Source organism: Asparagus officinalis, chromosome 5 (assembly GCF_001876935.1).
Source record: "Asparagus officinalis chromosome 5, Aspof.V1, whole genome shotgun sequence".
NCBI classification, from domain to species: Eukaryota; Viridiplantae; Streptophyta; class Magnoliopsida; order Asparagales; family Asparagaceae; genus Asparagus; species Asparagus officinalis.
The window spans coordinates 50,098,730-50,116,826 of record NC_033798.1 but is presented as its reverse complement, the minus strand read 5'-3'; the positions used below and the strand labels follow the sequence as shown (position 1 = coordinate 50,116,826).

Sequence of the window (18,097 nt, the reverse complement as noted above, 5' to 3'; positions counted from 1 at the left end):
CTTAGGAAATGAATTCTAATATTTTTCCTATAAAGTTAACTTTTAGTCAATTAGTTGACTTTTTGGTCAATAGTTGACTTTTGGTCAACTCATTGACTTTTTGGTCATATGATGACTTATTAATCAATGATTGAAAATTACAAAATATCGTATTTATGAAATACAATATTGATTTGGTATTCTCATTCATGAAATACACATACCATGTATAATAAGTCATGAGATGAGTCATTTAGTGGTATGGTTTGAGCACATGGTTTATTAGTACATGGTTTTGAAATGTAATGATTCATAAGATGATTCATTGCATGACTCACTCGATTAATCATTGATATTTGATGATTCATTGCATGACTCATAGGATGAGTCATTCATGTCATGAACACATTTCACTCTATAAATATGAGCTCTCTTTCTTATGGAAAGGTTAATGAAAAATTGGCTAAGTGGTTTTTTTCATAAGAGAATAAAAGAGAGCTCTCCTCTTACTAAACTTTAGCTATTTTTGATAAGAGGAAGTAGTAGGATTTTAAAGTACCCCGGGGTGGACATCTTGCTTTGTGTCTCAAGAAGGCTCCGATTTTATCAAGCTCACTTGAAGACTTGGAGATCCACTACGAGGAGATTTACTACTAAAAGGAGCAAGAGTTAGGGGTTGTTCGATCTTCCATCGAATTTGACATATCTCTCAGGAAAATGTTTTAATTGACAAAATGAACGATATTTGTCAATTAGGGTCGGATCTCTACGATATTTTTCATAGTACTCATAATTGGTTGCGAGAAGAGGAGCACGAGATGATGAATGTTGTTCTCTACAAGCTCTAATACGTTTAGGATGACCTCTACACATAGTGATGATAATACAGTCTAAACACAAGATCAACACTAAAACATAGATCTAGATCATAATGACAAACCCTAAAATGCAACCTGAGAGCTCTAAAGAAAGGAACAAAGGATATGAGAAGATTATACCTAGCAAGGAGGGAACCAAGAGGCCTTAAGAGCTCATGATCAACACCAGTCGACTTAGGAAGAGGAGAATCTAGACTGAGTCGGCTGAAGAAATGAGAAGAACGGGAAAATTTTGGGGTTGGGGTTTGATCTATAGGGAAAAATCAAGGGCTGAGATCTAGTCAAAGAATAAGTGGAAGGCTAGGATTAGGTCCCACAACAGAAACGGGTCACAAACGGGTCCAAAACGGGTTAGAAACAAAGACAAAAATCAATCTAAACTTGAAAACTGGAGCTTGTCAGTCGACTTATAAGTCGACTGAAGACCTAAAAATCAGTTTTACAGAAAAGTTTAAACTATGATTTTAAAATCCTTAAATTTTTAAATATTGTTCTTATTACATTACATGATTCCAAAAGTATTCTTGCAATAAAACATATACAACAAATTTCAATAATAAAGTTTGATAAATTTTCATTTAAAGAACATGAAACTACAAAAAGATCATCAAAAACAAAAATGCAAAAATCAAGAAATTTAAATTAAATTTCAAGTTTGTCTTGGCACCCAAACATTTTTTGTGCCGGATTGTTTAGGAAAATGACCCCTATCATTTAAGCTCAATGCCCTTAGGTTATGAACCTATTTGGGTGTATCTAGTGCACGAATATGGTCAAAACAATATTTATGCAAATGATTTGTACGATTGCAATATGTGTAATGAAAGGGTTAAAAAGATTTGCGTTGACCCTGTGGTTGTGCACGGGAATCATTTGCAATTGTAGATGGTTATTTGAAATCATTTTGCAAACAAGAAACTCTTTTCAAATCAAAACAAAATTTGGCCAAATGACCAAAATGACCACAAAAATCATAATGATACACATGAGCATGTTTTTTTATGATGACCTTTGTGAGTGTGTGCATGTGTATGATGTGATGAAGCTTGATGGGATGCACAAGTGTTAATATTCTTGGATTTTGTTATTTTTGTGCATTATAACAAAATTTAGCAAGATGGCATTTTCGGCCGCAAATAGAATACTAATAAATTTTGTTATATATATGTGCATAGTGTGTTGGTTTCTTGAAAGAATTTACACGGGATTTTGCACATAAGTCCATAAGCTTATTATTATTTACAATGCATATTTTAAGGGTTGAATCTAAAGATGATATGCGGTCCTTAACATGATTTAGCTCATTTACTTCCACAAATGCATTGTTATTAGAAGTAGAACATATATAATTATTAGCAAAAGCACTAACTTCATTTTTAATGTTTTCTACTTCTAATATGATATTATTTTTCTCATGAAACAAACTAGCATTTTTTAATTTTAATTTTTCATTGCTCTCTTTAAGATTTACATTTTCATTAGCAATGATATCAAATTTTGATACCAGTGTCTCATGATCAGATTTTAATTCAATATGCTTGCTTTTAAGATTAATAAAATTATGTTGCAACTTCTTATAATCATGCATTAATTTTTTATATCAACGGGCAAGTTCACCTAGTTAATTCATCATCGATATCGGACTCGCATACCTCACTAGGGCTATCGCCTAGTGGTCGTGTACATGAAGATGCTCCATTTGAACTTGAAGAGGGAGCCGTCAAAGCTCGTCGGATCGCCTCCAAGTTTTATTGATGTACTTCTATGAATTTTCACAATGTGTAAGCACTATCAAATGAATCAAGCTTGTTAGAAAATGATGAGTCAAAAGCATTATGCAAAAATTCTAGCAAAAGCTTATTCATTGTAAACATTCTCTTATCTTTGTCACTCCACTTAGATTTCTCCATAGTAGGTACAATATAAGCACCGTCAATAATTTCCCACAAGTTGAAATGTCTCGATCTAACAAAAATTTTAAATATAAACACAATTGAGCATAGGCAAAATTATCTATTCTATGAACAATATTAATGGCATAACGTAAGCTAGGTGCACCATGCATATACATGATATATAAATGCAATCAATTTAAAATTATCAAAACTAGATTAGTTCAATCAAAGTGAAGATCTTTGTCTAAAGGCGATTAAGCCACAAATCAAAGAGCACTAACATTTGATACCAAATGAAATCACCCTAAAGGGGGATGAATAGGGTATATGCTAATCTAATCTGATATTACTACCAATTTAAAAACTTTTTGATTATTTATTCTTGCAAACGAGATATTCAATGAGTTATGAGCAAGTATGATTAATCAAGGGTGAAATAAACATGAAACAAGATAAACAAGATAGTGAGCAAATGGCAATGCAAACATAAGATATGATTATAGAGTTCGGCCTCTCTCGACCTACATCTTCGCTCCCCACTCCTGGGAAGAGATCCACTATCACAACCGGTTTTCAATGATCACCGAAAATGTTCACAATCGGTTTTAAACACTTACCGTCAAACATTTACAACACACACAATGCAATCATACACTACACCCTCTAAGTGTTGGCCTCTCACATGTCACCTTCCTCAAGTGCTCGGATATACAATTTCTCCCTAGGTTTTACTACCGATGCCACTTCTCTTGGAATTGACCACGCCTCTCACCACACACTCCTTTCGGTATCCTTGTGTATTACAAAGTGTATCTCATAATAAAGCTCAAATAAAATGTTTTGTTCTCTATACTGGATGAGAACATAATTAAGCCCACACTTAATGTTACAACCTCACAACCCTAATGTGCTATGTATAAAATACTTAAGCTCAAGTGGGTGTGTGTAATCAATGAGCAATAACAAAACTAAACTCAATATAAAATCTAGCTTAATGAAATGATTAATCAACAAATAAATATATAAAGCTAGAAATTGAATTTAGAAAACTTCTCTGAAAAATAAGAGTAAGAGAGATTGAAATTGAAGCTCAAATACGAAATGGATGATCTCTTCCTCTTGTGAAAACTTCTTCACATAAACTCTTGTAAAAACACACTTAAACAAAATCGTATCGTTTGTTGGCATGACCTCCCAGGTATGACGATGTCTTTTGGTGAATGCATCTTCTTCTGAGAGTGTAAAACCTTATTGGCATTCTCAGGACAATTTATTATTGCCTTTGAACGATCCAAGGTTATGTCGGGATCTTGTGAAAACTTCTTCACATAAACTCTTGTAAAAACACACTTAAACAAACTAAAACCCTTGTAAAACTTGGTTTAAAGCTTTCTTAAGTATAATCAGAAGTCAGAGGGAAAGGGGTATATATAGGAGCCCCAAGAAACCAGCAAAAACCAACAAAAATATCAAAAACAATAAAATCTGGAAAATAGCCATTACTGTGCAACGGTCATATTATGAGTCGACTTATAACAGGCATGAGTCCACTTATGTAGTATAAGTTCACTTGTTATCTTATGAGTCAACTCAGTAGATTAAAAACACTAACTTCATAACACTTTATATGTCGACTTGGTATTGTAGCAAGTCAACTTAAAACGTGCACAGGACCTGATATGAACATTAAACATTAACTTTAAACCATGTTTTAAAATATCCAACAAAGTCCAAAAAATATAAAATTTGGGGAATTATTTATAAACATATAAATGAACATGTTACAAAAGAAAATTTTCAAATATCATTCCCCATTTGTGAAATCTCTACGTTTTGCAAAACTTGTAAATACATGTGTATATAAAATTCTTGATTTTTGACTTTTGAGTTAAACAATGTTTTGAAATCTTTCAAGATGATATTATAGACTTAATAAAGATTTTTGACTTTTGAGTTAAACAATGTTTTGAAATCTTTCAAGATGATATTATAGACTTAATAAAAGACGTATAAAAAGAAATTTAAGTCTATAAACTAATAACTTGATATTTTATCAAAATTATTCAAAACAAGAATTGTGTATGTGTGATATCGAGCTTAAAGCATTTACACACAATATAAAAATCCTAAACTAGTGTACCAAGTTGATTTGCACATCAAGCTTGATCTTGGATCTTGACTTAACTTATATTTGCTCCATTTACAATATAGCTCTTGAATCATTCAACCTGGGTTAATCAATCTAAACCAAACACTAGAAAACACATTATAAATTGTTTGTTAAATCATCTAAACAAGATTAGAGTGTAAGCTCATGGATATGAGTTCTAACATAGGGTCCCACCAAGACAGCATCACTTGGTGGTCGATATTGATTCATCACTTTTATGGATGACTAATCTAGGCATTGTTAGGTGTACACCATGAAACAGAAGAGTGAAGTCCTAGAGATATTTGTGGAGTAGAAGAGAAGATTAGAACTGCATACAGGGAGAAAGATCAAGACGTTGAGATCCGGCAATGGTGGTGAGTACACATCTGACCCATTTTAGCAGCTATGTCGAGACGAGAGCATAAAGAGACACTTCACAGTTAGTTATACACCATAACAGAATGAGGTGGCAAAAACGTTGAATCAGTCTTTACTGGAGAAGATTCGATGTTTCTTATCATAGAGTGGTTTAGAGAAAATCTTTTAGGCTAAGGCACTTACATATATGAGCCACCTCATTAATAGGTTGACTTCATGTGCGATAGAGGGAAAGACCCCTATGGAGATGTGGTCGGGAGAACCAACACATGACTATGATCAGCTCAAGCTTTTTGGGTGCCCTGTATTTTATCATGTCAAAACTGATAAATTAGAACATCGAGCTAGAAAGGTCATATTTGTGGGTTTCAAGCATGGAGTGAAAGGATACAAACTTTAGGATCCAGTTGACAAGAAGATTGTGCTGAGCAGAGACGTCACTTTTGATGAGGCTTCACTCTTGAAGCCTCCTAGCTCTCATCAGGTGGAGAGCACCTTGACAGGAGAGACATCACAGATGGTGGAGATTGATACATCTCCATAGTATCCAGATAAGATCGTATCTATTAGAGTGCTGATTGAGGTAACGCCAGGCGAGCACAGTGATGATTTGGAGGATACAGATATAGCAAAGCAGGATCAGGGATCGACTGCTCAGGTTTAGGATTCTATTGCAGTTCAGAGACCCAGCAGAGACATACGGTTGCCAGCCAGGTATATAGATACAGTAGTTGCTTATGCACTTTCGATGGAGAGTGTCAATGAGATGGTTCCTGCTACCTTCAGAGAGGCTAAATAGAGTTCAGAGGTTGATATATGGTAGGAACCTATGCAGGAAGACATGGAGTGTCTTCAGAAGAATGACACATGGGAGCTTGTTGAGCTTCCAAAAGGGCGCAAGGCGATTGGTTGCAAATAGGTGTATACCAAGAAGGAGGGCATTCAGGGTACTCAAGTGAGGTTCAAAGCTAGGTTGGTAGCGAAGGGTTATGCACAGGAAGAATGTATTGATTACAGTGAGGTTTTCTCTTTATTGTTGAAGCACTCTTCTATTCAGATCTTACTAGCTTTTGTGGCACAATATAGTTTGAAATTAGATCAATTGTATGTGAAAATGGATCAATTGTATGTGAAAATGGTATTTATTCATAGTGATCTTGATGAAGAAATTTATATGACTCAACCATTGGGGTTTTAAGCTGTAGGGAAGGAAAATTTAGTTTGTAGATTGAAGAAGTCGCTATACGGGTTAAAGCAATCTCTAAGATAGTAGTATAGGCGATTCGATGGGTTTATGATCAGCAAGTCATACATTAGGAGCCAGTTTGATCCTTGCGTGTACTATCGTAAGCTTCATAGAGGTGTGTACATTTATTTGTTGCTTTATATCAATGACATGTTGGTTGCTTTTATTTCCAAATCTGCCATAGATGAATTGAAGATACAGCTTTTAATTGAGTTTGAGATGAAGGATTTGCGTGAAACAAAGCGTATTTTGGGGATGGAGATTGGCAGAGACAGAGATAAGGGCATAATTTGTTTAACACAGATGGCTTATTTGAAGAAGGTGTTACAACGATTCAATGTTAGTATGAAGACGAAGCCAGTCAATGTACCTTTGGGAGCTCATTTGAAGCTTTCAGTTGATCTTTCACCAAAGTCAGTTGAAGATAGAGAGTTCATGTCAAAGACTCCTTATGCAAGCGCATTGGAAAGTTTAATGTACGTAATGGTATGTATGAGGCCGGATCTATCACATACAATTAGCATGGTTTCATGATACATGCATGATCGGGTCTAGCTCTTTGGGATGCCGTGAGGTAATTGTTGAGGTGCATTCGAGGTACTCTCAAGGTTGGTTTGATGTTCGAGCGGGACAGTAGTGGTGGGCAATAATGTATTGGATACGTAGATTCTAACTATGCTAGAGATTTGGATAAGCGTCGGTCGACGACGGGGTATGTGTTCACTTTAACCCGTGCGCCAGTGTGTTGGAGATGCACCTTACAATCTACACGTGCTTTGTCGATGACAGAGGTAGAGTACATGGCGATTACAGAGGCTATTAAGGAGCCAATTTGGCTTCGAGGACTTTTGGAAGACCTTGGTGTTTCGCAGCAATCTGTCACCATTCATTGTGATAGCATGAGTGCTATCTATTTGGTGAAGAATCAAGTTTTTTATTCAAGGACAAAGCACATCGATGTTCGCTATCACTTCATCCGGGATGTTCTTGAAGATGGGGATGTGGAGCTTTTGAAGATCCACACAAAATACAATCCAGCAGATATACTCATGAAGGTAGTCCTTAGCAACAATTTTGATCATTATAGAAACTTGTTGCGGATTTGTGCTTGTTGATGCTTGTCGAGGCCATTTGGATGAACTACGGGCGGATTGATCCCTTTTGGGAGGGGGTACGTAGGCAACTATAGTGGTGCAGCCAGATTTGGAGAGACGATGCATTGGTACTCGTGTTGGTATCAGCTTAGTTTTGGGAACACTTCACCGAGGTGGAGAATTGAAAGATTCAATTAGTAAAGTATAGGGAAATACATGCATGCACAGCAGCAAGACCATCAGTCGACTGATAACAATGATCAATCAACCGATAACAGACCATCAGTCAACTGATAATAATGATAGGTAGACCGCTAATAGGCACACTGCATGAATCAAAAATGTTCTATTGGACAGTCGACCGATGACACCTACCGATCGACCGATGAACACCTACCAATCGACCGATGAATTCTCATCAGTAAACCGATAGCGAGTTATTGGGCTAAATTGTTTCCTAGCCTGTTTTGGATTTGGGTATTTATATAAATAGAAACACGTTTGTTAGGGTTTTTAATCAGAGAAAAGAGAGTTGTTTGAGCACTTTGAGAGGGAGATTATTAAGAGGGAGTGAGATCTTATTGGTTAGGGTTATTATGAGTATTTGAGAGTTGTAACCCATTGTGTTTCTCCTCCATATAGTGAAATCTCCCCATCCTGTCCCCGTGGACGTAGGTAACTTGGCGAATCATGTAATTCTCTATGTTTTCATTGATTTTGTTTATTCTATTGTGGATTGTGCTCGTGGTGATATTTGTTTGTTGCTTACTGACTCATTATGAATTTGTGCACGCTTCTGCCGAATGCAATGTTAGTCTCAAGAGTGTAGACCAAACTTGGAATCAAATCAACTAAGAAAACTAGAAAAACCCAGTTCGGTCGACCGACAGTCTTGATCCGATCGACCACGAACGCTTGTAGGAAACGAACATGAGAAGCTTGCTCTGGCCGGTCGACCAACATGGATGGTCTAGTCGACCAAAAAAACTTTAGACATCCAAGCCAAGAATCGAGCTCTGGCTGGTCGACCGACACGAGAAAAAGAGGTTTTTGACGGTTATTTGAGAGAGAGATCTCATAGAGATAAAAACCTATTTTTGCATTGTAATCTTCTTAGATTAATCAAAAAATTGAGTGGTGTGGCTTCCGAGGACGTAGGTATGTTTGCCGAACCTCATTAAATCTAGAGTGTTCCTTCTTGTTTATCTTTTCTACAATTTTTCTTTTATTTACGATGGTTTTCCTATTTGTTAAACTCTTAGCACAAGATCCGGAAGGGCACGAGTTCGATTGATTATTTCGAATCACCAACAACTGGTATCAGAGCTTCATTTAGAGGATTTGTGTGAGAGCCATGACAGAAGAAATAAATCAAAGATCGAGAAGTTTGACAGATCAGACTTAGCCTATTGGAAGTTGTAGATGAAGGGTTATCTGTATTAGAAGGACCTTTATCGTCCGTTGATGGGTAATGCTAAGAGAAAGAAGAAGGAGGAATCAGATGAGGACTGGGAAATACTAGATCAGAAGGCTCTAGGGTAGATCCGGTTGTTGTTCGCCAAATCAGTCACTCACAATATATTGAAGGAGAAGACGACGGTAGGGCTTATAGATGTGCTCGTGAAGATGTACGAGCAATCGTCAGCCACAAACAAGATGCATCTCGTCAAAACGTTCTTCAACATTAAGATAGCAGAACGATGCTCCTTCACGATGCACCTCAGCGAGTTTAACACGATTGTTGATCAACTTATCTCCATGGACCTCACGTTTGATGATGAAGTATAGGCCCTATTGATTCTATTGCAGTTATCGGATAGTTGGGCAGGTTGTGTGACCACAATTAGCAATTCAATAGGGAAGGAGAAGTTAAAGATGAGCGAAGTTGTTAGCATGATTCTATCCGAGAAGGTTAGAAGAAAATCGTCCGAATCAGAAGGTTCAGGTTTAGCCCTAAATCTCGAGCAGAGAGGCTGAAGCAAAAAGAAGGGTAACCAGAACAAGAATCGGTCAAAGTCAAGAAGAAGAAGTCAAACTCGAAGGTTAGACCTATCAAAGGGAAGTGTTGGAACTACGGTCAGGAGAGACATATGTCTTCAGTCTGCAAAGCGCCAAAAAAGGATGCGAACGAGCAGGAGGCTCACATCGTGCAAGATGCCTTGATCCTTGCTATGAACAACGATTCTGATTCTTAGGTTATTGACTCGGGAGCCTTATTCCATGCCACTACTAATAGGAAACTTCTTCAGAACTATATAGTAGGGGACTTTGGGAAAGTATACTTGGGGGATAACGAGCCTTGCAGTATTGTTGGAAGAGACGACATGGAGATTCACATGAAGGACTCCAAGTGGAATCTGAAGAACGTCAGACATATACCGAAGCTAAAGAGGAATCTTGTTTCGCTGGGCTAGCTTAGAGCAGAAGGCTTTAAGTGGAAGACCACTTAAAGCTCAAAAGCTAGAGCTTGTCCATACAGATGTTTGGCGTCCAGCTAGCATATCTTCTTTTGGTGGTTCGGCTTACTATGTCACCTTTATCGATGATCACTCAAGGAAGGTGTGGGTATACTTCATGAAGCACAAGTCAGATGTGTTCGAGATCTTCAAGAAGTGGAAAGCCATGGTGGAGAATTAGACAGATCTGAAAGTGAAGTGTCTGAGATCAGATAATGGTGGAGAATACGAGCTGGAGGAGTTTAAGAGTTTTTGTGCTCTAAATGAGATTCGTTTGGAGAGGACTACTCTAGGGACGCCATAACAGAACGGTGTTGTAGAAAGGATGAACAGGACATTGACAGAACGTTTGAGGAGCATCCATTTACATGTAGGTCTACCTAAGACGCTTTGGGCAGACACGATGCATACGACAGCTTACTTGATTAATCATGGGCCATCAGTTCTATTAAATTTTAGGATTCCAGAAAAGGTTTAGAGTGGTACGAAGGTTAATCTCTTACACTTGCGAGTATTTGGTTGCGTAACATATGCTCATACCAATGACCATGTTAGGGACAAGCTAGAAGCAAGTCACAGAAGTGTACATTCATTGGATACGACATTGATGAGTTCGGGTATCGTCTTTGGGATGAGAAGAACATGAAAATCATTAGGAGAAGAGATGTGATATTCAATAAGGTGGTGATGTACAAGGGCAGGGACAATGCTAAGGATAGCCAAAGCAGTAGCAGCAGTACTACGGATGCAGGTGGATCCGAGTATATGAATTTGGAGGAACTTCCAGATAAGGGCAACAATGTCAGTTCTGACCGAAGAACGGAGGAGACTTCAGGTGCAGAGACGACTACCCAGGGCGAGGAGCTTAGGAGGTAATCCAGGGTACCCAAACTGATTCCCAGATATCTCTTTTCACTTGATTATTTACTTTTGATGGATAGCAGTGAAGCAGAGTGCTATGAGGAGGCTATGAAAGTTAGTGAATCTTAGCAGTAGGAGCATGCGATGTAAGAAGAGATGGATTCTCTCCACTCAAACGAGATATGGGAGTTAGCCTAGCTAACTGCACAGAAGAAAGCTTTACATAACAAGTGGGTCTACAGAGTCAAGCAGGAGAGTGATGGAAGCAAAGGTACAAGGCCAGATTAGTCGTGAAGGGGTTCCAACAGCGGGAGTGAGTGAATTATACGAATATATTTCCCCCGTTATGAAGCTTACAACCATTAGAGTGGTGTTGAGCTTAGTAGCTGCAGAAGATCTCTACCTTGAACAGTTAGATGTGAAGATTGCCTTTCTTCATGGTGACTTGGATGAAAATATCTACATAAAGCAACTTGTTGGCTTCATTGAAGAAGGAAAGGAAGAGATGGTGTGTAAGATCAAGAAGAGCTTGTACGGATTAAAACAGGCTCCAAAACAATGGTACAAGAAGTTTGATAACTTCATACGGAGCAATGGCTATAGAAGATATATTTTAGATCATTGTTGCTACTTCAAGAGGTTCGATTCTAGCTATATCGTGTTATTATTGTATGTTGATGATATGTTAGTTGCAGGACCGTGTTTAGAGGAGATAAATAAATTGAAGAAGCAGTTGACGAATAAGTTTACTATAAAGGATCTGGGTGCAGCGAAGCAAATTCTTAGGATGCGAATCAGTAGAGATGAAGCTGAAGGGACGTTGAAGTTGAGTCAAGCTGAATACATCAAGATGGTACTTCAGAGATTCAACATGGAGAATGCCAAGCCCGTCGACATGCCCCTTGAGAGTCAATTCAAGTTATCTAAGGAGTAATCACCCAAGATAGATGAGGAAAAGGAGCACATGAACAGAGTATCATATTCATCAGCCATTGGTAGTCTTATGTACGCGATGGTTTGCATGAGGCTAGATATCGCCCATGTAGTAGGAGTTGTGAGTAGGTTCGTAAGCAATCCAGGAAAGCAGCATTAGGAAACCGTGAAGTGGATATTACCTTATTTGAGAGGGACTACGGATATGACATTATGTTTTAGGAGAAAGGAGTTGGTACTACGGGATACGTAGATGTAGATTTTACCGGTGATCATGATACTAGGCAAAGTACAATGGGATATGTTTATACCTTAGCGTCGATAGCAGTGAGCTGGGTCTCACGTTTGCAGAAGATAGTAATGTTCACGACTGAGGCAAAGTATGTCGCAGTGACTGAAGCTAGCAAGGGGATAATTTGGTTGACCGAGTGCCTAGAAGAGTTGGGTTTGAAGTAGGGGAACAACGTTTTTTATTGTGATAGCCAGAGTGCTATACACCTTGCTAAGAATCCAGTATATCATGCCAGAATGAAGCACATCGATGTACGATACCACTTCATACGCTCGTAGATAGAGGATGGCAAGTTGCGATTGGAGAAGATTTTGGGGAGCCAAAATCCTATGGATATGTTGACGAAAGCAATAACTATCAACAAACTGGAGTTGTGCGCAACTTCAGTTAACCTTCACGTGTAGGAGATGAAGGTGAAGCCACACTAGGAGGACCAGCGGGATCGCTGAGATGATGATGATTGAAGAATGGATTTATCCAGGTAGGAGAAGATGCTTACGAAGATGGTAGGAGTTCGGGAGAGCTCGTTGATGGCGGTTTGATCTCCAAGTAGGAGATTGTTAGTCTCGAGAGTGTAGCCTGAAATCAAATCAACGAAAAAAACTGGAAAAACCCAGTTCGGTCGACCGACATGCTTGGTCCGGTCGACCGCGACGCCTGTAGGAAACGAGCGTGAGAAGCTTGCTCTGGCCGGTCGACCGACAGGGATGGTCCGGTCGACCGAAAAACCTGTAGAAATCCAAGCCCAGAATCGAGCTCTGGCCGGTCGACCGACACGAGGACTCCGGTCGACCGACACGAGGACTCCGGTCGACCGAAAAGGTGCACAAGAATCCTGTAGGAAACTGACGTTCTGACCGGTCGACCGAAACACATGGTCCGGTCGATCGAAAGCAGTTTTTCAAGTTTTCTGGATTGTTTGGGATTCCGTTTTGGGCTGGATTTATATATATATCCTAATACGTTTTTAGGGTAATGATAACATGAGAAAAAGAGGGTTTTGACGGCTATTTGAGAGAGATATCTGAGAGAGATAAAAACCTATTTTTGTGGGCATTGTAATCTTCTTCAATTAATCAAAGAATTGAGTGGTGTGGCTTCCGTGGACGTAGGCACGTTTGCCAAACCTCATTAAATCTGGTGTGTTCCTTCTTGTTTATCTTTCCTGTAATTTTCTATTATTTGCGGTGATTTTCCTACTTGTTAAACTCTTAGGACAAGATCCGGAAGGGTACGGGTTCAATTGATTGTTTCGAATCCCCAACACGCAATAATATGAACAATCTAAACTTAGAAATCTCATGGTTTTCTCCATAACTTTTCAATTCTTAATTATTTCAAAGATGTCGCCAACCTAAAAGGTCTATAATTGGCACCGAGAAAGGAAAATTTGATACTCATATTTAATTGAGTTCAAGCATCCCCGTGTTCCCTTTCCAATCAAATTTTATTCCAGGCTGTTTTGTTTTCTCAACGGGCATAGGAAACTCAGTTTAATTTCATGAACTCTTAACATTAGTTATGGATCACGGGCAGTTATGAAGCTATGTACCTATGATAAACATCAATCCGACACTGTTACGTCACTCTGCTATTGTTTACCAGTACGGAGTACGGTATCCATACTTATTGCCAACTTGTTTTCCACCATCCTGATTAAGTGTAATTTGTGCACATTTTATTGTTCAAAAGAGAACAAATATAGAACAACTGAAAGAGATGAAATTTACCATCAATTCCTTTCTCAATGGTAGATTTCATGATTTGATTCTCCCACAATCTCTATTATTCTTTCTTCTTTATTCTCCAAAGAACAATCCCTCCCTCTTATCTTCTGTGGCTCTGAATCCTATTAGTCATCCCTTAACCTTAAAAAGTTTTTCTATTCAAACATATCCAATTACCAACTGGACTCTACGGCCTGCTATAAAGGATTTTCAACCCGTCATATATATGTTAACTTTCTAACCTCGGGTGTCATCTTAAAATCTATTCCAGTATATGCCAAAACTTTAATATTGTGGTGAAGATTAAGGATTAAATTTTAAACATAGCTTCTTTAAATATGTGATGGTAGTTGAACTTATCTTCTTCTAACACAATTTTAAAGTCCATTCTATAAGAAGTGTGAAATATAAAATTATATCCCTCAACTCTCAGCATAACTCTAGAGTTTTTGTTATAGTTCCAGTGAACCATTAGCATGGTAGTGGAGCCATCAAGGTTCAATTCTTAGTAACAACAAATTTAAAGTGGGTTTTAAGAAAATATATACCGTTGAGTTAGTTCAGTTTCAACCTATAAAAAAAAATACACTCAACCTGCACGGTAATGAAAATAAATATTCTTCAACCCTCACCATAATATGTCCCTAGACCCTCACCACAATTCTAGAGCTTAGATGCAGCGACAGGAACCTTTGCCAAGAATTAAAAGTTATAATTTATACTCCTGACACCTATGTCACACTTCTCTCTTGTATAAAAGGAACACCCCTGCCAGCTGCTTCTTCGCACTCAAGTCATCTCAGCTGCAACACTCTCTTCTTCATAAATGGCATCAACTTCGCAGTGGACATCAAAGCAAAACAAGATTTTTGAGAAGGCTCTCGCAGTGTATGACAAGGACACCCCCAGCCGCTGGGAGAATGTGGCTCGTGCTGTAGGAGGAAAGACCGCTGAAGAGGTGAAGAGGCATTATCAAGTTCTTGAGGAGGATATCAAGCAGATTGAGTCCGGTCGTATTCCCTTCCCTAACTACAGATGAAGTAGCATGTCATTTTCGTTGTACTTCCTTATGTTTCTTGAAGTTCTTTATTCAGTTCTCTGTTATAGTTATATTAGTATTGAATAGAAATCCAAATCCTTTCTGTTAATCACTGATATAGTGTGTGACAAGTCTAAAGAGAGTCAAATTCAACTACAAGAAACACCAGCTGAATGTTGTTACATGTATGAAGAGTATTTTCAATTGATTGTTACCACTGTTACCATAATGTACTTGTCAAAGTCTTTCTAATAATTACACCACAAGTCTGAAGTCGTGATGAGAGTTGAGTGTTATATTTCATGGTAAGACATGAGGGTTCTATTTTTATATTCTAACATGCTACCGTAGGTAGAGTGTCCTTTTTTATGAGCTAAAACCTAGACTCACGCAATGGTATCGATTTTTTTAAAATCCACATAAAATGTCGTGACTAGTAGAATTTAAACATTGGGTTGCTTTGATATCATCTTAAATTAAATCCCTCTAATCATTACACCATGACTCAGAAGTTGTGGTGAGAGTTGAGGGTTATATTTTTATGTTACAATAGTACTAATGTGCAGATTGCATGGTATTGTTTGGTTTTATTCTAATATGAAACACAACAGTAGACCTGAGTTATTCGGTTCTCTCTTTTGTCCTAAAGAGGCTTTAAATCCCACTAAAAAAATCCTATGCCTCTCATAAAATCAAGCAGATAATGGTTCCAAGTAAGAGGTACCCCTCTCTAGCCACATGCATGTGATTTCTTTATGCATTCATACTCTCTTTGATTTTGTCTTTTGATATTAAACATGAAGGAAATAGATTATGCAATTCATACTCTTGATAACAAAAATTTAATACATTTTTATACTTATTTTTGTGGCAAACTTAGGTATCCGAAGTTACAGTGAAGAAGGGGTGTTACAAGTTAAAGTAGGAGACAACGTAGTGAAAGGGAATGTAGCTGATCCATGTAGTTCTTGTAAAACCCCAAAATTTTTATAAGGAATATGTGTGAATTATTAGTAATAAATAATTCCTTTATGATAAATAATCATATATATATTAGATGAATGTGACTATTAGTGTTTGGGAACCCAACAAGTGTTTATATGTGAGAGAAATTGAGTGGTTTGAGCATCATGTGGTAAATCAATCTAGGCTGGCATTTTTCTTCTGAGCGGTCGACCGCAGTGGACGCGACGGTCGACCGCATATCAGTCTCGCACTTAAGAAATCTTTTTCTTATTGTGCGGTCGACCGCACTGATCGCGGCGGTCGACCGCCCAACAAGCAGAGAGTTTTCTGGGTTTGGGTCTAAACAGGTTTCGGGTCGAATTGTGGGGTTAGTATATATGCTAATGAACCCAAGAGAGCCTCTTTTCATCTAAAATCAGAAACCCTAGCCCCCCTCTCTCCCCTCAAACCCTAGTTCTCACTTCTTGGTGATTTGGGAGGAGCTTTGAAGGGTTTTTCAGCGGATTTTTGGTGGATTCAGCGAGATGGATCATCTTCCTTCAGATCTAGGGCTTTGTTCTCATCAGAGGCGAGTAACTTCTCGCCCAACTTCTTCCCTTTTTATGTTTCATGTTTTATTTTGGAGTTTAATCCGGTTTTATTGAGCCAAAACCGTATTTTTTGTAGATACAATAGATCCTTATGACATATGATATGATAATCAAATGTTTCAGATTTTAAAAGCACACCAACGAACTGTATTAAAGAGTTCTAGATCTGAAAATGGTTTTAAAAAGAGTAAATTTCTGATTTTATTGAATAAACAATTTTTAAACCATGTTTATATATGTTTGGGATCTTGATGATAGATTTTAAATGTCTAAATTCGTTGTCTTCTGTTCTATGACTTTGTATAAATGTTAGATTTACATTAATAGAGAAATCATCGAGTTTGATTGTGATTTGAAGCCGACAGAAACCCTAACTGGGCTTCTATCTGCTTCGCGGTCGACCGCTCTGAGATGCTTCCAGCAGAAAAGTTTCTGCTCTTTGAGCGGTCGACCGGCATGACCTTAGCGGTCGACTGCCGCTCAGTTTTGAGCCCAGTAAATCTCGGCTCTGTGAGCGGTCGACCGGAGTGGTCTCTGCGGTCAACCGCCGCATAATTTTGTGCCTGTTGACTTTTTGTTGACCTTTCCGCGTGTTCGAGAGATCACCTCATTTATCTCCCACTAGTTTGTGATGTTAGTGATTTATCTACACATGGGGTTTGACTTTTGACACAAATTTAGACCCGCACATCGAAACACGTGCAAGATTGGGATATGTATATCTTTCCACATGTACTAGTGACAATTTAGCCTCTTTGTTCATAGTCTATGTGTTTGGCATACATTATTATTAATCCATGTGTTGGATACTTATCATCTCAGTCCATGTGTTGGACATGTATTTTATTCAGTCCATGTGTTGGACAAGCATTACCTTTAGTCCATGTGTTGGACATTTTTGCTAAACCTTGAGCATGTTTCACATTTGAGTTTTGAGCACGACATATCGATAAAGTTTGGACATGATAGCTACCTTGGCTGGGCATAACACTTATTGTAACTTTGCACCTTTGACATAACTGTGATTATTGCTAGAGATGGGATTATTGTCTTTTCTTTATTGTTCATGTATTAGACTCCGGGTTTGGTACTTAGGGATTTTCAATTTGAGATACAAGGTATATACATGAGGGTTTCCTTGTTTGGATTATTTCGCTCGACGTACTTATGCTCGTGTTAAAATTTCCTAAGTACTAAGACCCCCTTTGCTTCAGGGCAATTGTTTATACATATACATTTTGTGATAACTGTATTTTCTTATACAACGAGCCCTCTCCCTTGGGGTTGGTTGTGATGTTGCTCGCTAGCGCTTTGACGCTCGTTGTCCCTCCCCCTTTCAGGTCACGAGCCAGGAGCCCGGAGAGTCGCAGGTTAATGGTGACACACTTTAGTGTTCAGCTATCTTTTCTAGTTATTCTTTATGTTGGAGCTCCACCGTTGTATTTGTTAGACATTTGAGAACTATGTTATAGATGTTGTTAAGGTTGTATGCCTTATTTCCTTTACTCAGACTTATTGTATTTGAGGCTTGTTGAAAACTCTAGTTTGTTCATTTCAGACATTGACCTTGTACTTCGGTATGTTGGATGATGAAATATTATTATGATCTCT

General features: G+C 38.1%; 1 protein-coding gene across 1 annotated transcript; it reads left to right on the top strand.

Annotated features, from left to right (window-relative positions):
• Positions 14,694-15,042, top strand: LOC109843257 (protein RADIALIS-like 3). Its single transcript, XM_020412186.1, has one exon. The coding sequence runs from the start codon at positions 14,718-14,720 to the stop codon at positions 14,928-14,930; it is 213 nt and encodes a 70-aa protein (XP_020267775.1). The 5' UTR covers positions 14,694-14,717; the 3' UTR covers positions 14,931-15,042.